Below are 27,273 nucleotides of genomic sequence, written 5' to 3' on the forward strand. Positions count from 1 at the left end.
CTTCTGAAGAGCTCTCCTGTCCTACTCTACCTGCAAGGTGCTCACTGTGTGTCCTCTGTGTGTCCCCAGTTGTCAGGGTTTTTTGTTTGAGCTGTTGAAGCATCTAGAAATACCGTTCTTCCTACAGGGACACAGAAGTGATCATCTTAATGAAGTTTCATTTTAGGAGTGACCCTGAAACCAAAATAGTTTAAACTTGTGAAATATGTTTTTTGTCCGTCCCAGTGCACCTGCTGTGTGTTTGTACACCGATTAATTAAAAAAAAAAAAAAAACAATTAAAAAAACCCACATTAGCTCTGTGGATGGAAGTGCAATTAATAGTGCAAACCACACAGCAGACTAGTATGGTTAGAAGGGAAAGATGAAATGATGATGTTCCAATTTTGAGAATTAAAAGGTCCCATTTGGTGAAAATATAGTTTTGTTGTGTTTTGTGTTTGTTATAAACAATAAAGCCCTAAAATAATCTTAAGTAAAAGCTGTTAAGATATGTCTTTTACTTCTGTCATTCCTCAAGCTCCTCAACAAATAGATAGCCTCCGAGCTTCACAAACCTGTAAGAATTTTGCAGAGCTGCACGCCATATAGCTCAAACTTCATATAATCCTGCCCTCACTGTCGCTTGCAAGGTGACCCATTTAGAATGAGCAGCTGCCTTTTCAGTCCATCAGGTTTACTTGCTTTCTACAGTTGCTTCTGCTTACGTTGAAATGTCTCAGCTCAGAGGTGGATCCAGATTAATTTTAGTGGCGGGGCACAGGAGGGTACAACAGATATTTTGGGGGCGCCACCGAAAAGTTGTAAGAAAAAATGAAAGCTGCTACTGACCTCTCGCTTTAACAAAGTATTTTTCATGTTTTTTTTTTTTCAATAGGAAAGCTGTATATGACCTTTTCATTTTGGACTGTTAACATTCAAATTATGATGGACTTGTTTCCTTGTTTATGTAAATTACAACATCATTAGTTGCAGCATCTGCCTGTTATGTAGAACTGGTAAGCTCATTAGCCTGAGGGCAATTAAGTGACAGATATTCTGCTAGAACAGCACTATATACAATCCTGTTCATTTCCATTTCTTAAAAGGTTTACTGACAATGATCACACCTAAAATAAGAAATAATATTCTGTACTTTTAGCAACTGGTTCTCAGCTGTAAACCAGAAACATCAGAGTTCTGTATGCTAATCAGTCTAAATCAAAATGAGTGCTACCCAATACACAGTGAACAACAACAATCTGTACCCTTGATCTGTGGTAAAATAATCTGAAATGTTCTGTGCAGGAATGTAAATTTTAAAATACAGTAAGAAACACTATATACATTTAACAGTAAACCTGAGAACAATAAAAAACAGTAACAATATTCCATATTCTTAAGTCATTTAATGGTGCACAGCTCAGCAAACATCATAGTGTTCTGCATAGAAATCACAAAAAGCTGCTCTCAATAATCTTTCACAGTGAGCAGATGTTCTTGTGTTGCAGGTCCATGGACCAGACGTGACCATGAAACAGGCCGGGGGGGTCTGGCACAGTGGACTTCCTAGAAAAACTCCTATTTTTGCGTTCTTCATATGGGATGGAAAAAAAGTAACGTTGGTTTAGCACGTCCATCAAAGGCCTGTAGGTGTAAACTGGAAACTCAGAGATTTCAGGTATCAGAAGGTGGGTTTCAACTTTCTTTGTTAACTTTCTGCTTCAACTTTAAACTAAATTTACTTCACTAAGCCAGCCCTCTGGACTTCCAGTAAGCTGTGTTCCTATTGGCTGTCCAGGTGGCTGCTTGGTGTTATCAGGAACACCTGAGCAGCTCAGTGTCTTCCTTTATGTGGCGGCAGTGAAACATTTCCTCTGCTTCTCTTCACCACTAAACTGAGTTTGGCTCTGTTGCTCCAATTTGTTTTTTAGGTGTTGACTTGCAGCTTCCAGCAGTAACATCGTCTTTAATGTGTTTCTTGGTGTGTTTTAGGGATTTATACTGGATAGTGGTCTTGGTAAATGTGGTTCTTTAGTCACAGTTGGCACATGGTGCTAATGTGTGCAGTGATTAGTGGATTTGGTGTAGCTGAGTTGTGTCTTTATCTTGGCTGTAGTGAGTCTTTAGAGGTTTTTGGTCAGACACATTCTGTATTCTTGTTTGTGAACCAACATTGGTTATCCAGAAGGTAAGAGTTCCTGTCCTGATTCTCTGTTTAAAGAGCTTCTCTGGTAGGCTGCAGGAGACTTTAGCGTTTTGGTTGTACTAGTTTGGTTTTTGTATGGTTTCATTTGGACGACTATCTTGAGGCCCCTCCATGTGGTTTAGTGAGGTTTTCTGTAACAGTTCTACAAAGCGACCTGCAGCAGAAGAGGCTTTAAGAGCTTTTAGGAAGTTCTGGAGACCAGACTTTAGAGCAGCAGAAACATTTGTCAGCAGTTTAAGAAGGTGAGCTCCAGAGTAGAAGGAAACCTTCTTGACCCATGTGGTGAGGTCCTGTACCAAGAGTTTGAGCAGGTTGTGAAGAGTCTGTAGATAAAATTCCGTATTGATTTATTGTAAGATTGGCCACCTGATCTCTCATTATGACCATGAAAACTAACAAAAAAAGATATGCAGTCTATGCACCGTACTCTGTTTGGCTCCACACTTGCTGATGACCACTTCTAGTCTCAGAAAATGAAAAAAATGGACCTTCTCTCATTTTTGTCTCTTACTGATTTTACTTTTATGTTGTTATAAATGTAAAATCAAAGCATTTTTAAGATTTTGTAGGTTTTCTCTGTGATTTATGTTTTTATTATGTGATTATTTCATTATTGTAAAATAATGTTGGAGGCATAAAGACTCATTTAGTTATTTTATTCCTGAAATCTTTGACGCAGCAGAACTAAACTTCCATTTTCCTTCTTGTACTTCTGATACTAGAACTAAACGTGTCTTCAACACGGATCATCTGGTTTTAATGAATCATCAGCAGCAACATCACAACAACAAATGAGACAATTTTCAACAAATTCATGAAACTGATGTCATTTAAAACTATCAGTCTGTTTTAGGGTCAAATTGAAGCTGATTACTGACAACAAGAACATTAACATTACCGTTTTAATCACATTAAAATTTCCTGAACGTTACATTAGCGTCAACCAGCCACAGTTTTATGAACTTAATGAACTGCATTACAGGAACAAAACACTTCAGCTGCTGACAGGAAACAACACAAACATTGTTAGCTTGATGCTACATTTAGCAGCTAATCAGGACTGGTCAGCTAGCTTGGTTAGCATCGCTAATTCACATTAAAGCTAATGTTCACTGGATGCTAACTCTCTTCTGTGATCAACACACAAATAAACTCAACCAACTCCTGGGTTTCCCGGCTCACATTATATCTGACTCTAAAGTTGAACATAAAGTTCATTAAAACCAGCACCGATCAGTAAATGATCATTTATTATTCTATTAGTCCTTCAGTGTCTGTTTGTCCAATCAGCCAAAGGACTGAATTACTGAGCTGAAAACTGATTAAAACAAGACAACGGACAGTAAAACTGTCTGTGGAAAATGTGCTGCTGCTCCACCGATGAATACCAACAAACTAAAACAAAGTTGGTGGAAGTGTTGCTTTTAGTGGTTTTTTTAAGAAATAACAAATATGCGGCTTTTATTTTTCTGGAAGTAAAACATTACTTATCCATAGTTTCACTAACTTAATTTAACTTAAGCTGCACTTTCACCATGTTCTGATAGATCACTTTTTTATACTAAAATAGCTGCACTTCCTTTGTATATTTGGTCATTTATGTTGCTGCTGTTTCATTGCAATAATATTTTAATCACATCACTTTAAATACAGATAATTGAAAAGAAAAAACTGGCTCTGAAATACTCAGTGAACTGATATGTCATCTAGTGTTAAACTGAATAAGAATTCTGAATAATATAAAATGTAACTAACTGAGCTGTATTAATTAAATCGAGATATTTCAAATTGAAAGAAACACAACATTGACTGAAAGATTTCAGTCAATTAAGCCTTAAATTAATATACATAAGAAAACCATCCTTTAAAATGACCTTAAAATGACCAACATTTTTAAACAATATAGGTGTAAAGTAAAAGTTTCACACTAAAGATGAATCACTGATGAACATTTAATGGCATTAGCTCAATTATTATGAGGAAACAGAAATCCATTTCTAATATTTTTTTATCAAATGTGTTTATGTCTATAAAATAAACTGGACATCAATAAAAATTTCTGCATCGTGAAATATAAAGTCCATCTGCATTTATACATCATATTGATGTTTAAATAACAGGAAATGCAGCCCACGTTTAGTCAAGTTAGCGGAATTACAGATAAACAACGTTTCCAGGGTTCTCTTACAAAATGAAAGCCGTGATTTGTTTTATGGAAAAATTACGATTTCAAAAATGTGACTTTTAAAATGTAAATCAAACTGTAAGCTTTATAACTATAAGCGTTAGCTAGCTGCTCCACTTGCTCTGAATCTTTTTGTTCTCGTCTTTGTCAAGGCCAAACGAAAAATGAATCCATATTCTGGCTACATTACAGACAACACATAGACTGTATCTATAGTGGACGTAGCATCTGGCTTTTTTCCCGTTAGTTTTCATGGTCAAAATGAGAGATCAGTTGGCCGATCTTAAAATAAATCAATACTGAATTTTAAATAAATCGTTAAAATTGGCGGAGCCAGGGAGCGTGGCTATACTTGATAGACGGCAACAGAAGCCTCTGCGGTAAAACGTGGGCAGGATAAGAGAGTCCTCATCCTGCCCCTAGTTGCTCTCTGGTCCAGTCTGTTTGATGACGCTTTTTACGTCACTGGCTCCAAAAAATCCAAAACGGCGACCAGGAAGTAGCAAAATCCGGGCTTCATTTTCTCGGCGTTGAAACCAACGGGTGACGTCACGGTTAGTTTACGCCAGGGACAACAGCATCCAAGGAGTGACTGGAAGTTAGCCAACCTAGCGGAAGTGCTAATGAGGTCTGCTCTGGCATGGATTATTACCGTCACACATGTAGCTTTTTAAATAAATCCTGTCCAAGACACAGAGCTGTAGCTCCGTTTCAGTGTGAGCTCTGTTTCTCTGTGTGACTGTCTCTGACTTCCTCTAATAAAATCCTGCTTTTCACTGGGAGCTGAAGCTATAGATATGTATCTATCTACTGATTCATATCTATGCACACTGGTCTGGTCCAATGCAGTCTCGATGATGACGTTTTACAAGTACGTGAGAAAGCAAGTACGGATAGTTACGTGCTGAGAAACGGCTACAGTCCTTTTACCACAAAGACACAAAGCTGCTCGTATTCTCCTCCTGCATCAGGAAACGTCTTCAAAGCTTCTTCAAATCCAAACGAAATACAATCAAAAGATCTAACCAACATCATTGGTGCATTCAGGTGCAGTCGGACAACAAAGTTGCATTCAGGAGCGTCGGAAATTGGATTATCGGTAATGTAAATTTCCAATGAAAATTTTGGATGTGCACATGGGGTGGCAAATCAGATCACAGGTGGACAGGTTAGCTGATGTTTGCATCTGTTTGCTTCTCTCTTGCTCTCTGTGCTCACATATGATGCATTTTGATACAGCTGTATGTGCGATAAAGCTGTTCTCAGTGACACATTTTTCTGTTTCTTTCGGAATGAGTATGAAATAGTGGCTGAAATCCAGTCCATTAGGATGTCATGTCAATCAGCAGTCACTTTAGTTAGATGCCATTTTGAAGCTAGAATTCTGCATGGCTAAACTACTGATTTTATAACTGCAGTGTTTGGCATTTCCATGTACATGGCGACTCATAAAGAAAGTTAGAAGCAACAGAAAGTCCCAGTCTTACATTCTCATTCATGTCTATGTCAACTGCAAGCTGGCCAACTGTTTTGCTCCAAGGTGTCAGTTCTTCCTGAAGGGGGCATTGACAGCAGCCACTTAGCTACAGTCAGACAGTGAAAAAGTCAATTTAGAACACGGCTAAACCCAGGAGTCATGTTGAAACTCACCATATTTGTGGTATAAAATTAAAAGAAAATCTCTAAGGACATGCAAGGCTTTCATTAATTTATTATAAAGTTGCACAAATTGACCTTTAACACCAACTTAGAATCATGTTAGTGTCGGTTTAACTTCTTCACCTTGATGCAGTGATATAAAAGTGTTAAACCATGTTACCACTGTTAGGAATGGTTGTAGATGTCACCAAGTCCACTTCTGACCAAACCCAACCAAGCCCAGGCTTGAACATTCTGCAGGTCGCAGATAAATGTAGCTTTTCAGCTGTCATTGTGTTGAAGATAACTCTCCAAAGAAAGTCAAGTTTTTTATCTGCTGGCATCAAGAGGGAAGTAAGCACTTAAGGCCATGGGTGAGCATTTCTACCTCTAACTGCAACATAACAACAGCCTCAAAAACACAGATTCAGAGAAATGTGGTTTCATATGCATATGTTAAATGTGTTCCTTTTTTTTATTTACACAGAGATGAGTTTTAAAGTGATACAATTGCCTCTTTAATATGCCTCCAGCATGTGTTTTGTAGCTCCGTGAGATGCTTCCCAGAACAGAATACATCAAGGTGAGAGGAGAGACTGACAGCAAATGAAACACTGCAAGGACAAATAAGTTGAAAAGAATAAAAGCTAGAAATGGAAGGAATACGGAGGATTTCTCTTCTCGATGGCTTACAGTATTACTCTCAACCACACTACAAATCTCCATCCTCCTACAATCATTACCAATCCAGCTACATGTGAGAGTGAGAGCTGGGAATCTGGCTGTCTACAAACTTTAGTGCTATTGTGTCTGAGCAGGTTGTACACTGAAGGTCAGCCTGGTGATGATTTTTCTGCATGACTTGATTAAAATACCTTCTACACAATCCGGTTTCTGTCCTGGGACGAGGTCAGTGTCACAGTCCACAGCCAGTTGCAGCGGTATTGCATTCTGCCTGAATAAAGCCTCTTTTTAAAATAACCTCTCAAGCATTGCCTGTGTGTCTCACAGAGAGGGCCAATAAAATATTTACAGCACTGCTGTTCATAATGCTCAACAGTGTTTTTGCAGCAACCTGAGCTGAGAGTTGGGTTTCACACATTCTTCTCTGCATACTTTGATTTCCTCACTATAACTTCATCAGCATTTTATATACAAATATATGGCAGTTGGGTTATTGTTCTTGAGGGGAATATCACATTTTTACTCCTCTGTGGTGTTACCTTGCACAACCTCCCCTCCAGCCTGCCCCACTTCTCTGTTATTGTGTGTGCAGCTCCTGTGTGGACCACTGAGAGGCAGCCTCAGCCCACAGTCTGGCCTGCACAGCGCCGTAGACACAGATAAGACCCGCCGCTGGCACTTTGAAACCGCTGATCTGCATCTTCATTAGCATTCACTCTATGTCGACTGAGGGAATGTGTGCTGATTCAACATGATGCTGTGATAATTGATTTTGTGATCATGTAGATATCTGGATGATCTCTGATGATCTCAGGCATATTTAAAGCTTTGCAAGAGAGGAGATGAGAGCTGAGATAGTGCACAGGTGTGTGTCTTTGTGTATGTGTGTGCAGGAGGGATGGTCTGTGTTCTTCTGATCAGAGGATGTGTCTGAGTGAGATTGCGTGTTTTTGTGTGTGTGTGTGTGAATGTTGCCTTTTGGCTGCCTCTTTAAATAAGGCTATAAAGTATTTTTGCTGACCCAAAACAGATGTAATTCTCTCTGTCCTGCTCCCCCTCCCCACACAGTTACACACTCATCTCCTAATGAGATGCCTTCATTGCAGATGAATGTTTTTTACCATTAATCCAGTGAACTGCCGCTTTTCCTCACAAAAAAAAACTAAGTTGAGTTTTAATCACTTTCGACAAAGCTTTGATCCATTTGTTTGTTTACTGGAACAACAAAGAAAATGATGAGAGATGAAGTCAAAAGATATTTTTTTCTCTTCGCCTACACAGTTTACACAGGCAATAATAATTTAAAACCCCATGGAGTTAATAGACCGAGTGGTCAACTAAAAAAAGGCAGTGACTACTTTTCTGTACATGATTTTAAGTTTTAAAATGATGTTATTTCATGTGTTTAAGCCTCCGCAGTATAAGAAGACCCCCCAGTCACCGTCTTTCTCCTTCTCTCTTTGTGTTGTTGCTTTTGTGTCCGTCTGCTCGTCTCTGTGAGATGGGCTAAATGGCTTTCTATTCAGGAGAGAAAAATGTCATCACTTTGTGGGCATTCGTGGGCGTGCGCAAAAGAAGAGTGTGTACTTTCTGAAGATGCAGCCACATAAAGGGTTATTTCATCCAAATCACAAAAACAGAAAATATTCCCTGGTGGCATCGAGCAATGCTTTGAGCAACACAAACGAAATCTTCTTTACCTCCATTGAAGTCTGAGCAGAGTGTGCTTCCAGTAAAATGAATAATCTGAATACACATAGCTCTTTTTTTCTTTTTACATATATGCTCTGCTGTGTGATTTCTGTGGCCATTTTAAACTCTGGTACCATGAGTACTCACTAATGTACCAAATGATCCCAGAAAATAGAAATTCTACCCAAAATACACTGATCTTTTCACCTGAAATATTACCAGCCTTGTCTTTTAATACACATGCACACACACACACACACACACACACACACACACACACTGATTATGCCACAGATTAACCTCCTCCCCAGGTGTCAAAGTCAGACAGGAGGTCAAATTAACTCCTCACAAAATCAGCTCTCACTTCTTCCCTTTGTCCTCTTTTCCTCCTTCTCATTCACTCCCATTTCTTCTCCTTTTGCTCCTATCGTTTTCTTTTTCACCTGCAGTTCCATCCCTCTCTCTTCATCCCTCCTCCTCCTTCACCCATTCTCCCTTCCATATTGATTTACTCGATATCCCGTAGTCACATTCTTGTGGCGAAGGTTTCCGGCTGAAAACCGCTGACATTTCCCTCCCAGTCACAACACGGCTCATTTAAAGCCCACAAAATAGTGTGCGCATTTGCGGTACATGCAGAGGCAGCGAAATGTAAAGGGTGATTGCAGGCAGTTTTGCATGCAAAGGGGTGAAATAATGAACCACTCTGTGAAGAGGAGGTGGAAGGCCTGTTTAGTGCACATCTAAACATGACTCTGCAACTTTTTCTTCTGTTTGCTCCCTTTTCACAACTTTCTCTTTCCTCCATTCTTACCATAGAAATGTTTTGGATCTTAGGCGGGCTTTAGTTGAAGGGGAAAGTGCGAGACAATGAAAGGAGGGTTTGTAAGGTCATGTAAGAAGAGGCAACTCTCACACACACACACACACACACACACACACACACACACACACACACACACACACACACACACACACACACACACACACAAATAGAAATCATATCTGAAGGCAGGATCGGGGGACACCTGTGGAGAGAAAGGTAGGGACCCAAAGGCTGCTCCCTGGTCTCACCCAGTGGTGCTGGAAGGAAGGAACCCAAATTTACCAACATGGGTGGGAGGCACCACACACAAACCCACATATACACACACACATATACACACACACCCCCTGAGACGCAGGTGTGCACCAGTGGGAGGGTCTTGTCTCAGCGGGAACACCGGCAGAGCGGCTTAGAGGGATGTGCATGTAGAATTTACAATTTAGTCACCGCTTCATGTTGGATGAAATTCTAACAAAAATGCATTTACAAATGTTCAATATTTGAATTAATGTACGTACATAATTTCAGAGTCGCTTTCCTCTCAGGAAGGAAACACTCAGCCTAAGTCAGAACAATCAATTCACAAGTGACTCGACTTTAAACTTCAAATGTTGCTCAGCCGCCTGTACGACTGCGAACGTAGCTCGACTAATAAAAATAACTTAATGTTCTGCGTCTGGTGAAAGGATTAATTTGGTTTTATTCCTCCTATTAATTGACTGCAGAGCTTATATAAACACTTTATAAATATTGCCCGCTGATACGAGTCGGTGTGAAATTGCATGAGCACTCTCTCATTACCCTCCTCTCTTCTGTTTAGTGACTCTTCACTCCTGTCACTGTAGACTTATAACTGGCTGTCTGACTGAGGGAGCTAATGTGTTCAAGAGCCAGCTGTCCCTCAAATAACACACTCAATAATTCATATTGCAAGGCACACACCACCACACAAAGACACACATACTGATCTGTGTGTGCGTGTGTTGAGATACAGGTCAATTCAGCACTTTGTGTACAAACTCGGCAAGGGAGCAGCAACTTAAGTGCTGACCAGCCTCGGATGGAAAACCTTTGCTCGCTAAAGAGGCATTAAAACAATCTATGTGTGAGAGAGAGAAAGATTGAGATGATCACAGTAGGTGTGTATGCCAAGCAAAAGGAGAGGATGTGTTTGTGTGTCCCCCTTTGCTAATGGAAATCAGATCTCTCGTGTGTTGAGCCAGCAGAAGCAGAGAGGGAGATCCATCATGTCAGACGGGGGTCTAAACCGCAGGCCGACCTCCTCTCACACTCTCAGAGTAATTTCCCCCAAAATGCTTGGATTCAGCCAAAACTCGGCCAGCTCTGTAATTAGCAAATGAAAGCGCGTTTAGAGATCAGATATCAAACAGACAGGCGAGAGAGCGGCTGGGTGGGGCCTCTTAGATTTGGGCTTCTTCCTCTTGAGTGCTGACTTCAGTGGAGACTTGATCGGGATGTTGTCCAGAAATTGTCTCCAGCTCCCTCAGCTCAGTAACTTCTCAGCTGTTTCCAAGGGCAGGTCCATGTTGAGTCCCACGTCATGTCAAAGCGAGTCTGAAGGCAAGTCCCAGTTAAACCCATCCTTTTATGAAAATACGAGTCAGTTTAAAGCCTCTCAGAGCTCTGAATACCATATTTGCTCATTTTTCTTCCAAAGCTAACGCGTTTTTTTCTTCCTCATCAGTCAATGGAACAAAGCACTGTCAGCTGTTCATTCACATGCTGTCAATAAGCTGTAAATTAACTGGAGATGATTTCAATAACTGATTGCATGATGAATACGAGTGGCTTCTTTAAAACTGAAATGTTCTCAGGTTTCCATTTCTCAAATTCAATGAATTGCTGTTTCGTGTTTAAGTTAATATCTTTGGGTTTTGGATTCTTGGTCAGATTAAACCAATGTGAAGATGTCAGTTTGTCCAAGTGCTGGTTTAACACAGAGTCCTTTTGATATTAATATTTGAAATATTCAAGACTTGTGGCTTTAAGTCCCTAAAAACTTGACTTCAGATATATCTTTAAAACATTTACTGTACAGTATTGAAGATGCAAGTTTGTGTATTTGTAGAATTATTCAGCACGTAACATTTTAAAATGCATCTCCTAATTTGCTTCATTAGTTCTGTGTTTGGTAAGATGTGACTGACGGTGCTGGCATTATGACTAGCAAACTATAGATCATCTCCAAACTAGTGACTGACATTAAGTGTTCATGCAGAGATCATCAGATATTACTAGAAGCAACCTGATAAAAATGCAAATGACAAATTAAAGGAAAAACCATGACTCTTGACCTCTACGGTGAGGCTCTGTTATACACATCATGTCATAGTTTGCATGAACTAAGATCGCTGCAAATCAATATTAAATTGTTCAGAGTCATCAACTTCATCCTGTGATAAAGCATTTCTATGTAGCTGGGAGCACTGAGGGTGAGGGTGATGAACTGTATTAAAATGATGGTAATCATATCACGTCTTCTGCAGTCTTAACCCAGTTCAACATCTATGGGAAGAATGGTGCTCATTCCTGCAGTAGGGTAGAGACTTGGAGAATCAGTGCCAAATGTGGTGGCTCAACACTTTGTAAAGTCATTTTATGTTTGTTTTGCCCTTGTCATCCATCTGTAGGTTTTACTTTAATGTGCCAAGTCTAAATCCTAGCTTCCAGCAGTTGCACAGACCTTATGAACCTAACAGCAGTGTTTCGATTCACTGCAGTGAAGTAAACAACAGTCTGCGAAATGATGTCAAGGCACATTTGATCCCTGTAAATATTACATTATCACTTTCTATATACTGTACTTGAGTCTATCCATGGTTTTGAAGTTTTTTTTTTAAACCAAGACAGTTGCTTATTGAATACATTACCACATTAAAAACAGGTACTATGCCAGTTCACAGTGCAGCAGAGTTCGTCCTCAGGTGCAGTTTGACTTTTCTGAAAGTCAGAGGAGACCACAGCTTCACAAACCGGGATGGAGTTCGTCTTTTCTTTCTGCTCTGCTGCTTTAACAGGCAGCGACCCCCTCCTTCCTCCCCTAGCTCTCCTCTCGTCCACCCCCACAAGAGCCTGATGATGTGCAGGCTCCACAGAGCAGGACTTTCAAACGATATCATTACCATTTCAAAGAACCTGCTGCTGTCTTACAGACCTACAAGCTGTGGAATGCTATATGGAGCAGGATGTAGTTTGCCACAAACTGCATCATCACTTAACATCTTTTTTATCCAAATGACAGCCGACTGCTGTATGTTACTCATTGCAGCCGGGCGAGCCGATGTGTGGCGTTTCAATTAGGGAGAACGCATCGATGCTGTGTGCATCTGCAGTTGTAGGTATCCTGTGAGGCATCATCGCCGCTTGTCAGTGTTTCAAACAAAAGCCTTGTTTTCGCTGCTGTCAATTACATGGCAGATATGGAGCAGAGACCAGCAGAGAGGGACTAATTCACACGCAGGCCTCCGAGGATACATTAACGCTAAACAACAGTCAAACAGTTTGGAGCACACAAGTCTAATTTTATCATTAATTATTGTGAGTCCACGCAATGTCAAAGGGGATCCGTCAGTCCCTGAACCGAGTCTCTCTCATTTGAATACTGCTGAGCACAAATGCACACAAACAGACTTAAGCGCTCAGCGGTTTCTCCTGCAACATTAATGTCCTCATTTATCCTCTTATGCACAAATGTCAACCTTTGTCAGCCTTCATCCCTGCCTCTCCCTGTCGGCACCCTTCAGCTGCCTTTTGCACCTTCACCAGCTCATTTCTCCCCTTCTTTTTCTTCCTTCTCTTTTGTATTTGCTTCCATGCCTTAAACCCAATTCATTACTCCACCCCTACCAACAGGCCCCTTCCTTCCTCGGTCTGTATTCTCCTCACTCATTGTATCCAGCTCACCCCCCTCCTCTTCTCCTATCCTCCGTCCTGCATAGATATTGCACATTTCTTCACCATATCTGCCTCTCTCTTGTTTTCTTACATTGTCTTCTTTTTCCCCTTTCTCTCTCTCTTTCTCTCTGCTTGGGGATTCTCTAGTGACATCATCACTCCTACCGTTACCATGGTTTCAGGGGAAAGGGACCGTAATAACTGTTTGGATCAAACAGACAGACTTGGTGCTGTTGTATCTCACACACAACACACACACACACACAAGGAGGCTGTGTAATGAATTACACTTTATTACAGGATCCAGACACAGTAAGCAGGTTTGGGTGTAAATGTTCGGTGTGAAAGCGATGGAGGTCAGGTCAGCGTTAATGAGGGCTCTGTGTGAATGAACAAGTCGTCGTCGTAGAGGTCTTCAGCCAGGTCGCCTTCTTCTTCGGTGAAATAAGTGGGAAAAGGCGGATTGAGCAGGGTGGAGCCCCTGGTTGGCAGCACGGTGTCTCTTATCTGGAACACACGCATGCACACTTATTGGAATACTCGTCATAATGCAGTAACAGTTCAGTGAATAACTGCAATGCAAATGTCATTTGCAAACCAAATATGCCAAAAATGTGATTATCTTTGGGGTTTGGATTGTTGGTATAACAGAAGAAGCAATTCTGAAAATCATCTTGCGTTAGGAATATTAGGCATTTTTTGTTAGATTGAATCAGCAGTGCAGAACTTCTTTCTCCCTATTCTGGCAGTGAGGGTAATTAGACAAACTCCGTTAACACGTGCTTATAACATACAAGGTGAAACCAAAAGTTTCTGGGGCTGTTTGTGTTGCCTGTGCATTGAGCGTGTCATCGTCATAGGCATGCAACGTGAGCAGCAGCTGTTAAGAGTCAGGAGAAAGCGTGACACTGAGCTGCAGCCAGGCTTCTGTTGCACATGTTTTAGTGACCACAGTAGCTGTTCATTTGGAATTTTTTTAAGGGTAGCAAACTGCAGTAGAGAACAAACAACACATTTTGAATCAGTCCACCCTGATACATCTTTTTGTTGGAGCTTGTGACTATTTAATAGAGGTGGGTCTGCAGCTACCGTTAGGAGAAGAAACGGCAGTTTGTACAGTCAAATAGTCGACCAGCTTTCAAGACGAGACAAAGTGTATCAGGTGAAGTGCAGGGGTGGAGGAAATTTCCGATTCTTAGATGCATCGCAATTTGGATGTGGATGAATCCGAATCGGTTAAAAGACATCCAAAGTTCGACTATTTAAATCTGTTAATTAACCCTTTAAGCTTCAGTCAATTTCAGTCGTTTTCAGTACAAAAAATCGCTAATATTCTATTTTTAAATAAAAAATTACGAAAAATACAGGGAATATTGGACGGGCATCGCGAGGTGCATTTCCTTGAAAATGACCGATTCGGGGATTTTATACCAACTTCAGGACATGTTTTGGACAAAATAGTTTACTGGCTTGTGTCATCTGGATGTAAAAGGTTGGATTATGGCCCTTTTTTGTGGAATCTTTTTTTGTGTGTGTAATAATAACTCGGAAATGTGAGTCGCGCTGTGTGCGTTGAAGCCGTGTATAGAGAACGGATGGATGAATATTCGTTTTTGTCGGACAAATGTGTTTTTCTCACCCGCTGTGGTAATCGCATCTGAAAGTGGTTTATATCGGCGGATTCATGAGAATCTAAGCTTTCCATCGGCGTATAGTGTTTGTATAAGCGCGTTTGCAGCCGTCGGACATTCTTGAAATTCCTATGCAAATTAGTAGGTGTACCGCCGGCGGTACACTGAAGGTTAAGGGGTTAAAGTAACGCAGAAGGTTCTAAATAATGGGAATTAAGAAGTGCGCCACGCATCATCTCTGGGACACTCTGGGATGCGCACCTGGAGCGTGCACGCCAACGCGCAAACAGAAGAAAACAAACATGGCTGACCGACACCCACCTCACCGTGAGATCTGAACAGTGCCTTCTAATTTAAAAGAAGATACGTGGAAAAACTTTGGCTTCTACAACGTCGACGGTGGAAGCAAACTGGATAAGAGTCACGTTTTTAAAAATTGCTTAAGTGATGAATGCCTATTTAGCAAGACAAAAAGAAATGTGCTTTGTAAAAAAGTGCACCAATATACACAAATTAAAGATGCATCAATAATCGTTTGATAATCGAATCATAGCTCCTGAATCGTAATTGTTATCAAATCGTGACGTGCCCAAAGACTCCCACCCCTAGCCAAGAGTGCACAAGGAGCATTGCCTGTAGTTAGAGCTGCAACTAACGATGAATCGTCTAAGCACGATACGTCATCAAAAGCGGAGGTGAGCGTGCAACGCAACAGAAATCGCCGTCCGAGCGGAGCGCTGAACATGGACGGACGTCTGTGTTACATCATACAAATATTAAATATGCACGATACACCGTGGATGTCTCTCCGTGTTCCGCGCTCCGCTCAGACGGTGATTTCTGTTGCTTTTGATGACATATCGTACTTAGACGATTCATCGATTCATCGTTAGTTGCAGCCCTACTTGTAGTTTTCTTTAACCTTCACATGGTTCTGTATTGGGAATTGATCCCACAGGGTTGGACTTTTACAGAGTCCAAAAGATAATATTCAGTGGAAACGACTTGAACCATGTGGGCCGGTCACAGCGTGGTGACTACACACAAGCTTTTTGGTCACAATACAGGGTTTCTGCAGAAATCAGCCAGTCAAATTTAATGCTTATTAATGCCATTTTAATGCTATACTGTAAAAATTTTAATGCCGTGACCGTGAACTCAACAAAACACACGGGTTTGTTTTTTCTGTAAAGATGATTTTTATATGAAAATTGTCCCTTCATTTCACTATTTCTGAATCCGGACGCCACCCCTGACAACCCACTTGCTGCAGTCATTCTCTGAATTCCACGTTTTCTAGCTATTTTTGCTGGAATTTGCATTTCCTCATTTCCCAGTTCTCTTCCACTTTCCAAAAATGCAGTTTTTGGCAATTGCCCCTGACCGGCCAGTGGAACTATCGCAATGCTTCGGCATGTTTATGCAGATGTACATATCTGACAAATCGCAGTCTATGATTACATATTATTATATTATCAAATATTTTTCTTGAAAACGGCAGAAAGATTTTTTTAAATGCCACTCAGAATCAAACTGAATGATTTTTAACGCCGTTTACGGCATTAATTTTCGCAAAATCAATTTAATGACTGTTAATGCTTTTTAGTGTCCAGCAGAACCGATGCAATAATACAGTCGTGGCGCCTCACTTACCCTACCAACTAGATTTAGCTTCCTGGGACTTCTTCCATTTCTCCAAAACAACATATAAGTTAAATGATGGCCGTTTCGACACAGTGTAAGAGAATCATCACTTGTTGCAGATAGTGCTTGACAAGTTTAGATAACAGGACTTCCAGGAGCTGCACTGAACGTGGAATTTTTTAATCTTTAATGCATAGGAATCTGGGTTCTTCCATCATACTCCCAGACCCTGAACTCCAGTCTGTCTGCATTTGCTATGGTTCCTCTATGCTTCAGCTCTGGCAAACCAATTACTGGTGGTTAAGATAAAACACATCCACACCTGTGCACCTCTGTAGGAATGTTGACACAGAACACTCGTATACTGTGAGATACAGAGATTTAGCTGCTGCTGAAAGATCTAATCAGCTTAGTGTGAATTTGCTTGGCAGGGCTTCAATATAATAAAGCCATCTACATGCAACAGTCCAGCTTTCTAGCTTTATATATGAAGATATTACCTCCTATGAACATTTATAACCAGTAGTCAGGGTGACTGCTGGAAAACTGCTTGTATCATGTGGGGAATAAAATCAATCACAGTTTCCATTATTTGTGACAGTCTCCCATGGCTTCTCTGTAGTGTTGTTAAAGAATAAATCCGTTGTCATCAACGAGGGACAAAACGCTACAGATAAAAATTACGAAAACATCCAGTAAGTATTGTGGTTGGAACTACTGGGCTAAATGATAAATCAACTAGCTGGAGAAGCAGTTAAGAATGAAATCTGTACTGAAAATCACCAGTAGTTGCAGCCATTATTTCAATTTTAATCAATAAATCAGAGCCATTCTTCGTTTACATAGCGACATTTAGACCGCCCAGAATAACTAAAACAAACCATGATGAACAAACACTATTAACCTGCACGTGTACCCTTTGGGGCAATACAATCTAAAGTGAAACCGGGTATGTGTGTGTGTGTGTGTGTGTGTGTGTGTGTGTGTGAGGCAGCACTGTGTTGGGTAGAAAGCAATGCGCATTTGTATTCATTATCACTTGTCTGCAAAACAAATAATAGCCCGAGTGTATGTCGCTGCAACACACACGCAGCAAACTCAGCATGCTGAGTATGGAGATGGATATTACTAACATCATTAAGGTGCGTGCTCCTATACCCTCACACAAAACACTCAAACACAAGGATATGCACGCACACGCACGGACACACACACCGCTGATCTAGCACAGTGTCAATGAAGATGGATCACACCGTCTTGCAGGTGTGACAGTGTTTTCCAGGTGCAAGGTCACTTGTCTCTGTCTGTACACTAAGCATGCTGGAGTTGACCTTCGGCTTCACACTCCCGTTTAATTGTGTGTACGTGTGTGTATTTATTTTTACCTTCAGGACGCAGTTCCTGTGTCCCGGGACGGAGCCATTAACATACAGCACATTATACTTAGTATTGACCCTCCATATCTGGAAGAGAAGAGGGAGACAGAGAGGAGGCAGATTAGAGAATATTGAACTGAAATTGCAAGTCAAGTTTCAAACTGAGGCTGTGTGTGTGTGTGTGTGTGTGTCCGTGTACCTTCAGTCCGAATGCTGTGACGTACATGTTGCCCATTTGGCCCGGCATCTTCTTCCCTTTGAAGACTTTGGCTGGATCCTAGATGCACATATGCACGCTCATATTAATGGATTACAGGAAGCCAAATGTTCATGTCTGGCATGGACGAGCGTCTTACGGTACTGTACATGCGTGGGCGTGTCTTACCCCTCCTGGTCCAGAAGCTCCCGGTCTGCGGTGAGTTTTGGTCTGGCCGTGGCTGGCTGGTTGGCCTTTGAACCCCCATCGCTTCATTACACCTTGAAAACCCTTACCGATGCTGCGCACAAACACAGAAAAGTGCTTATTTACACACTCATATTTTCAGGCTGCATTTATGATAATTTACTGCCTCGGAGGATGATAATCTAAAAAGAGAGGTTTGAACTTTCTTGTAAAGTCAAAAGCAGATTTATCTTCAAGATGTGAGGAGAGGGCAAGAAGCAGGAAAGGACGCCAGGAAGGGGCGCCAGAGATGAGGGAAATCTGGCAGAACAGGACTTACGATTTGGCTGTGATGTCCACATACTGTCCTGGACGGAAATGTGCTGCATATAGAGGAGTGCCTGAACACAACACACAAAACAACATCAAAAACTCGTACAGAAATCCCAGTAAGATACTAGAATTCCATCGTGTGACATGGAAGGTGCAGTAAATGTTGGTTACCTGGCTTGATGATGGCATTGTCTGAGACTTTAAAGGTGGTGATTTTCTGCTTTGGAGGCACTCCTGCATTCCTGAACATTTCCATCTGCTGCTCAGACCTCTGTCAGTCAGAGTGACGGACAAAGAGAGAGCAATGTGAGGACGGATGGGAGCAAATAGAGTGGTACAAGAGGTAAAAGCAGTGAACAGCAGTTGGACTTTGGCATTATAAAATTAACCACGGGCCTGTTATGAGTGTATGGGAGCCAAGCACACACTTGCAGGCATACGCATGCACACTTGGCAGTGAGCGTCTTTGACATTTGCTTTCACTCGGCTCGCTCTCATCTCGGCGCCTCCAGTCATTCCCCTTCTGTTGACTGAAAATCAGCCTGCCAAAGCTTCTCACTCCAACAAACTCTGCTTCTGACTAAAGAGTGATGCGGCTGTGTGAGAGGGATTCAAAGCAACTTCACATTCGACAAGTGAAATCCCGACGCCGGCCCGTCAAGCATCTATCACAACTCAATGAATAAATTACACCTTCATTTATTCTCGCTTGTTCCTTTGTTTTATATGCTAAAAAGATGGGATGTTCACAGAGGAAGCTTGAAGAGATAATGTTGCTATCTGTCACCTCAGTTGTCCACTTTTGTGCTCGAGAGTTTTGACAGCAGCCCTGGGACCTCAGAGTCTATTACAAGCATGAAAACATGTTCCAAATGGACCGTGCTTGTTATTATTAGTGGAACAGAGCAACAAGGAAATCTATCGGCTTCCATTTATTCATATATCTAAGACAAAATGCAGTCACTGATGGTTAGTGGGGGATAATAATTTCCTGACTATGCATCTGTATTCATATAAAGTCTGAGAACTAAAAAGCCTGATATGCTAAAGGGAAATGACAAAATTCAATTATGCATCCATAAAGCTGTCACACTGATTAGATTTTTTTGCATGATTCCTCCGCCACAGCTTTCGTCTTGGCGGAGTGTATGATTAATGCTGTGTGTTTGTTTGTCTGTGTCAGCGAGCAAGATGATGCAAAAACTACCAACAGAATTTCATCTAACTTTGTAAAGAGGTGCAGCGCAGACAAAAGAAGAGCACAGAAAACCCTTGGTTAAAACTGCAAGATGGGGCATTGGGCTTGGAGGAAAAAGCATTCTCCATGTTCCCTAAAAATTTTGTGAGAACTAAAATTAACAAAAAATGTGCTAAGTATGTAGAGAACTGGCTGAGCACCGTTTTGAATAAATCAGCCGTGTGTGGCACGTATCGCTCATGCGAAGGACACCGCGATGTGACAACGTGGTTGGAATTAGCCGACGAGTTGTGGCTGCGCTGCTATTATTAAAAGCATTGCGAGTGGCATGATAAAATGTGGGATTGTGGTGTTACAATTCAGCACAAATTCAACACCTCGTCAAGAATGTTGCAGTTACTCAGTCCTGTAAAAACACAGCAACAACACAGCTTGGCTGAAGCAAGTGAATAAGCTCTGTGAAATATTAAAAAACACTGAGTGAAGTACAGCCTTTAAAGCACATGCCATTTCAGTTTTCCTTGATGATTTTCATGAGTTTACAGTCTATTGAAAGCAGAACCAAGGCCGACAAAGTGAACCAAATGAAAGCTACAGTAAAAGTTGTAACTTGGAACAGCACTTTTTAGGCACTTTCACAGCAATAACATTTGAAATCAACGTTTCCAGCTTCACAGCTGAGTGTGACCACCATCTTTTGCACCCTGCTTTTCACCCACTGTCAGCTTAAATAGACTTCAGCCCCCTGTGACTCTCTACAAAAGACAAGGGTGTTGCTGATGGATGGATGGATGGATGGATGGATGGATGGATGGATGGATGGATGGATAAAAACTGCGTTTTCTTACATGGAATGGTGATACGTTCTTTCCGCCTACAACAAGAGCAGCAGTGTGTCCATCATGCTCTTCTTTGGACAAGCACTTTATTACATGGCAGTCCTGCACCTGGAAAGAACACACACTGCATTACAAGTCAGGTAAACAGTGTAGCCACAGTATTTAATTTAACAACACTCTGACTGCACTTTTCATTGTGCCACCTAGTCCCCCCTGAGACATAAACAGATAAACAATTAGGTGGAAATCCTTGTAAGCAATTACGTGCAAGTTGGCTGCATATTGTATAGGGTATGCAAATCCAAATTTCACATGGTTGCATTCATGTGTTGTGCATGGTAATCATTAAGCTGATTTGGAGCCCCTCCGGCTGGCACAGGTATCTACTATGCTACCCATTGTGGCTGAAAAATGTACTTGTTCTTCTTCTGGCCCAGTCAGTTCCTCCCTTCCTGCACTCCCCTGCCTGATGTGTGAAACAATCCATTTTGCTGTTATGTGCTCTAAAAATGAGGTGGTCTGTAGCTGATTATTTGAAAATGAGGAGAGAAGAGGAGAAGGCTGGCGGAGAGGGAAAGGCTTGACACGCTGCAGGCAAGGAGATAGTGGCTGAGCCAGTGAAGAAGGAAAAGTTATAATGGCTAACACAGAACGAGGGCTGTAAAATTAAATGAATATTAACCACAAACCCGATTTTTGCAATCCCACAAATACATGAACATGATCATCTGAACTAATACATAAAATGGCTTCCATTCACAGAAAACTCTGCAAACAGAAAACAGCCAATGTAGATAAAATCACTCAGTTTTAACGAGTAAATCATTAGCATATGAACACCTGATTTTAGTCTTTACAAGGTAATTTGAGTCACACATCTGTCTGTGCTGCCGCGCTGCAGTATCTGAACAACTTCTCTGTGCACAGCCAGCTGGCGTCTACTGTAGCCTGCACGTGCGACGTTTAGGGACAGTCAGTAAACTGTACCACTAACTGATCAGCAGATGGGAAACAAGTGAATGTTTCAGCATGTGTCAAGTTTAGAGAATCGAAATCAGACAACCTTCAGGAAAAGACTGGTGACAAAAAAAAATACTTAATCAGATTACAAGGTTGATTAATATCATGCTCTAATAAAAACAGGGGAGGGGTGGTGCGACCAATTCATGTGCTGGTGCAGCCAGTTGTGAAAATTGACCAGTGATAAAGTTTGCCCTGTTTTGTCAAAAGTGAACATGCCCTCATGGTCCACTAAGTCCATTTTGTGTATAGGCTAAAGAAAAAACCTTGTGTTTGTGCTTTGGTCCGCACATTATTAATATTACACAACATCATTCCAGTGTCCCATGTAAATTTGTGGTCGTGCAGGACAGGGAGAGGGGGAGGGAAGTGGGCAGTCGGAGTCATGGGGATGGTAAATGTGGCACATGCTATTTACAGATGCTAACTAGCAAAATATCTGAATCTTTTGATAGCATTACACATTATATACCATGATACATAACATTATAACATTTTAATTAAATCCAACAGAATATAATCCCAGTTACATTACATCAGACACTGCAGGAGAATCCCCTGTGACACACAACATGCAATGTCTGCGATGAAGAAAATATACCAATGTTATTTTGACTCAGAATTTTATTTTGCAAAGCAACAAAGTTGTCCTGTACTTCTTACCCTTTGTTATAAAATAGTTTTTAGTTTCAGTTCAGATACAACATGTACCAAAATGCCAAAGCGGTGGGAGTATTTTCACACCGAGAAAGTAAATTTCAGTGTTCTACTTTACACTTCTGCACAGACCACTGTTTCTGCTGAAAAGGAAATGACTAAATGTGACAAAAGTGAATCAGCAGATGGGATATTAGTTTCTGTGCAGCCTGTAATCTGATATTAAGGTGATGACAAAATTTGTTTTTATAATATTTCTCTGACTGTTAGCGCTGACATTTTGCTCAAACAGAAACAGGAGTTTGTTTGTTATGCTTCACACTGCAGTATGTCATGATCAATAAAGGGGAGCATGAGCATGGCGTACTTTCAATTTACTTCACTGACAGATTAGTCGATGAGATTAAAACGTGATCTGAATAAACCTGGCATCAGATATCTCCTTTTCACACCTTGCTGTAAAGGAGGAGCAGCTAGCTATGGAACACTGAGACATTTCTAATGCAAGATCAAAGCCTGCAGGTGAGACTTAAAAGCTGTTCAATACTTTCTATTCTTACTACACACTCCACAGAACAATCCAATTTATTTGACTGCTTTTTTGACCTGCTTATCATTTCGCTACGGACAACAAACACAAACACACATTATCATTCCTGAAGACTGCCTGCAGCTATTCGGGGGCAAAGACAAGGCACAACATAAACAGGTGTGCGTATCTGTGTGCTACCTGTAGCATGGTGACTGCATGTTTTTCCCCTGTTTTCGTCCAGATAGGCGCCATCCCCAGCTTGACAGCCACTAAACCAACTCTTCGACTCCCTGGGAAGAGGACAGATGAAAAGACACTAAATGTGTGAGCCAACAAGAAGATGACTCATGATGGACACGGCTCTCCCTTTTCATGGCGCTTACCCTCTGTCCACTCATGCCGCTGCCACGGCTCATCTTTGAGTGGGTTGAGCTTTTCGGCCGTCTGTGTTCTGTATTCCTCTGCCATGCTCTTCCTCATGTACTCCTGGTTGTCCTCAGTGAGGTGTTCTTCAAACCATGTTGTCGTCTTCACTGTTCTAACGCAACCCACCAGCTGGACAGGACTGAAAGTGAAAAGAAATCAGAAAAAAAGCTGCAGTTAGGAAGACGACCACTTTTATCTAGGAGACTGATAACTGATATACACTGGGATTAAAAATATAAATCCTGAGATTGAATTCAGAATAACATAAACTCAAAAAAAAGTTTGTTAGAATTCCTTTGTTTGGGATGGTTTCCATATGTTTACTTAATAGAGAACTTTTCAACATTTATTCTTTAGTGTTGATATTCTATTATTATCATTTGTAATATATAACAAACACAGTGTATATTCAAATAAATTTATTTCAGAACAAAAGACGTCAATCTCTAATGTTGCATTTTTAAAGGGCTGCACAATCTATTATTTTAGGTTTTTGATTAGTAGTTTAAATATTTTTTAGCAATTATTTTGTCAATTAAATATCAAAAAATGGTTGCACATATTGCAATCACAATCCATTTAATGCCAAGTACATTTTCACATTCAAGGAAATGTTTTGGTGCATAAGAATACACATAAATAAACAGAAATAATTGAAGACAAAAGCTCTATAAAGGCAAGTCTCAAACAGTAAGTGCTAAAAGACACATAAGAAGTATTAAAAGTTTAATTAAACACAGGTGTACTAAATCTAAACTCTTTAAAAAGCAACAGATATTTAAAACGTCATTTAAGTAAGACACCAATACAGACTGTGCAGGCATGTGTAAATAATTCACTTGATATGCTGATCGCACAGCATGTGGTGTAAATAACTTGCAAAACATCCAAAAAGATACTAATATTTATTTTTTTGGCATAAATACTATCCATCCCATGATGGATTTACGATCCATCACAGACCAACACTGACAAGGCACCATACATGCTCGCCTTACAGTTACTGTACGCGGAGTCGAAATACCTGGACTTTTTAGTTTGCGTTAGACAGTGGGCCAAGAACATATAAACATATTTGATTGACAGAGAAATTTAGCTTGACATTCAAGCCCCATGAATTAATGACTTGATTATTCAAGCTATTGTTATTTTGTTTCCTGAAGATTATCATTCCAACAATAAGTTCTCTTCCTCCCACTCCCTTTCAGGCATCAGAACCTACTGTATGTAATATCTACTGTAGTATTGTTGTTGCTGTACGGAAATAACAATATATTTGTATGTATAAAATGCGGTTCTATTGTATATACTTGCCTGAAATGAAATAATAAATACATACAACACTAGTGCATCTATTCATGACACAATCTGGACTGAAAATTGGTTTGATGCTCCAGAATCCATACTGCTGTAGCACATTAGTTTAATACTTAAATACGTCACATATCAGTCTGCTGCTGACGTCTGTTAGGTCATTGCAGTGTCCTTGCTGATGAGTAACAAGCAAGTTCACACATTTGCACAAACTGTTTCAAGTATGTAAATGCCAATGCTTGATGGAGAATGAAAGACGTAAATAAAAGTTGCATGTAACTGAATGAACTTTGGTGGCTTGTTCTTATTTTAAGGTTCATGTTTGTCTGCTGACAGATGGCTGGAAGCATTAGTGATTTGTTACTGTACTGACTGGTTCTGTGAAGTAGCATTTCAGTTTAGCACACAGTGACAGTCACCCCATTAAAATTTCACTATTTCCAGACATTAGCATAAACTTTTAAGTTACTAAAAGCACGAGTTTCGAGAAAACGTAAGAACATGATACTTTCACTGTACAGATATGTTTAACATTCACCCCGATACTCGGAAACAAGAGGCAATTCAGCAAACCTTAACGTTACTACTTAACGAGAAGATGTTATTAACTACTCACAACCCAGAAGGTCTCCCAAATAGCAACAAGAGAATTGAATTTAACAGCGAAACTGCACTGCAATGTCACCACATTAACCTGAGTTAGCTAAACCGAAGCTAACTTCAGTTATGTTAGCACAACTAGCCACTTAGCATCGCTACCTTTCAGCTGCTGCACGAGGAGAAATGAGTCGAGGTCCCCGCTGAAGAAGAAACCGGCAGCTCCACGCCGCCATCGTACTCCTTAAAATACACACTTATAAATACATATAAAACAAAAAATAAACTAAGACGACATAGTTTCGCAAGGCATATGCACACACATGCTTTCTTTTTCGTCCTGTTCTAAATGTCACCCTGGATACTTCCGGTACCTGACCAAAATAGTTCCGTAGGAAGCCGGGGTTATGCCAAAGGTTCCGCAAAATCCCTGTTAGTTTGTTTTTTGAAATATATTGATTTTTTTGGAGCAAAATAAACAACAAACGACATAGTGAATTAAAAAAAAGTCCAATTCTATAACTGCATTTTTTAAAATATATTTATCAAAGCTGCTGATGGTTTAAAAATGCATCTAAAACGACAATAAAGAGTTTCTCTTTCAATCTTGTTATTGGAGAGTGCAATTAACAAAATACTTGGACATTATGTAGTTGCTATGGTACTTTCAGCTTTATCATTTGAGTTGTCCAGTTTTAATGTAAAGTGTAAAATGTAAACATTTCCTTCCATGCATTGAAATGATTTAGATGTAGCTCTGCTTTGCCTTCTGTAGTTAGCAGGGATATATGAATATACAAATGTCTCAATCTCCACTCATTCCCCTTTTAACCAGGAACTGAAGCAGATCCACGTTTTTGCTCAGCATTGGACATTTTATCACTTAAGAGGGGCTTGAATGTTGATGTACCTGAGCTTCATAAAATATACAAATAACTAGCACAATTTTAAATTGTGCTTCTATTATTATTGTCGTTGTTAAATATGAATGAAATGTAGAGAATTATATTTATTTTTATGAAACTGATGACATGTATTAGCACAGATGACTACAGAATTGTATATTTTTAAAGCAAATTCAAGGCAAGGCTTTTAATTGATTGTTCATTTATTTATTTAATGTATTTATTAATACTGTCATTATATTTTTAAAGCTATTTTGTTTATTTATTTCTCTGTTTACAGAGTAGTGTATACAATTTAGTTTATTTTTTTATCACTTGGATTTTTGCTCAGTTTCTTAGTCTCTGTTTTTGTGGAGTCACTTATCTCTGTCATGAAGGGTTTTTGGGGGGATGTTAGAATTTGTGTTCCATTTTATTTGTATGATGAGTGCAAAGCAAATAAAGTCTGATTATTTTAAGTGAACTGAAAGGAACATAAAGTACAGTATTATTTATGCTCATTTTAAGTTGTTATATCCTGAGTGACCTCACGGCTGAATGGTTGTGGTGCACACTCCTGGTCCCTGGTTTGAATTGACCAGATTTTTGCTGCATATTTTAACTGCTCTCTTACCCACTATTCCCATCTACCTCCAGTGTAGCCATCAAATAAAGGCAAAATGTCAAAATAAAACTTGAAGTGGTTATTTTCAGCCACCATGAGACGGATGCTTTCAGCTTCTGTCAGAGTAACTCTTCTGATGTGGGCTGCCTCTGATAAGGAAAGAGATATCAGGAAGTTCATGTGTTGAATACTGATCTGGCTGTCAGACACCCAGGCACGTATGGAGTGTACTCTCAGGACGGCCAAAGTTTGTTTCGGTCTAATTAACTGTATGGAGATTAGTGAAATAATTTATTCCTGCATTTTAATGTCTGTCTAAGAATAAGCGAAAGAAAGATACTGTCAGTGAAGGTGTCTGTGGGGCTCACAGAGTTATTTGTGTGTATAAATAAGTGCGTGTGGCAGTTTGAAGTATTGTGGAGTTGCATTTCATTCAATAATGAAGCATGGCTGTCCACAAGAGAGATGGAGAGATGTGTGATATCTAAGCTCACTGGAGGTCTGCATACACAAACAGGCAGTATATTCAGTGGGAAGCAGGAACAGAAGCTCGCTGAGTCGAGAAAAATAAATCCACCAACAGGCTGCCACAAGCTCTTCCTTTGTTATTCTAGATTATACCTTCATGCAACATGATTATACACTCAAACACAAATACACATACAGAAAAAAAGCTGTTTTTGTCACT

General features: G+C 40.3%; 1 protein-coding gene across 1 annotated transcript; it reads right to left on the reverse strand.

Annotated features, from left to right (window-relative positions):
- Positions 1 to 13,404: 13,404 nt before the first annotated feature.
- mrpl3 (mitochondrial ribosomal protein L3) lies at positions 13,405 to 25,458 on the reverse strand. Its single transcript, XM_022202824.2, has 10 exons — positions 25,239 to 25,458; positions 23,123 to 23,304; positions 22,938 to 23,029; positions 20,540 to 20,638; positions 18,665 to 18,764; positions 18,501 to 18,561; positions 18,164 to 18,275; positions 17,978 to 18,055; positions 17,788 to 17,865; positions 13,405 to 13,634 (listed from the first exon to the last, which is right to left on the reverse strand). Exons 1-10 carry the CDS (start codon positions 25,310 to 25,312, stop codon positions 13,485 to 13,487), a joined length of 1,026 nt encoding a protein of 341 aa, XP_022058516.1. The 5' UTR covers positions 25,313 to 25,458; the 3' UTR covers positions 13,405 to 13,484.
- Between the last annotated feature and the right edge of the window lie 1,815 nt (positions 25,459 to 27,273).

The sequence above is a fragment of the Acanthochromis polyacanthus genome, chromosome 11, assembly GCF_021347895.1.
Source record: "Acanthochromis polyacanthus isolate Apoly-LR-REF ecotype Palm Island chromosome 11, KAUST_Apoly_ChrSc, whole genome shotgun sequence".
Classification (NCBI taxonomy): Eukaryota; Metazoa; Chordata; class Actinopteri; family Pomacentridae; genus Acanthochromis; species Acanthochromis polyacanthus.

Coding starts and splice junctions, on each gene's coding strand:
- mrpl3 (XM_022202824.2), bottom strand. CDS start 25,312: ATGGCGGCGTGGAGCTGCCGGTTTCTTCTTCAGCGGGGACCTCGACTC. Junction 18,056..18,163: donor GAGCTTCTGGACCAGGAGGG/GTAAGACACGCC, acceptor ATGTGCATCTAG/GATCCAGCCAAAGTCTTCAA. Junction 17,866..17,977: donor TCACAGCATTCGGACTGAAG/GTACACGGACAC, acceptor CTTCTCTTCCAG/ATATGGAGGGTCAATACTAA.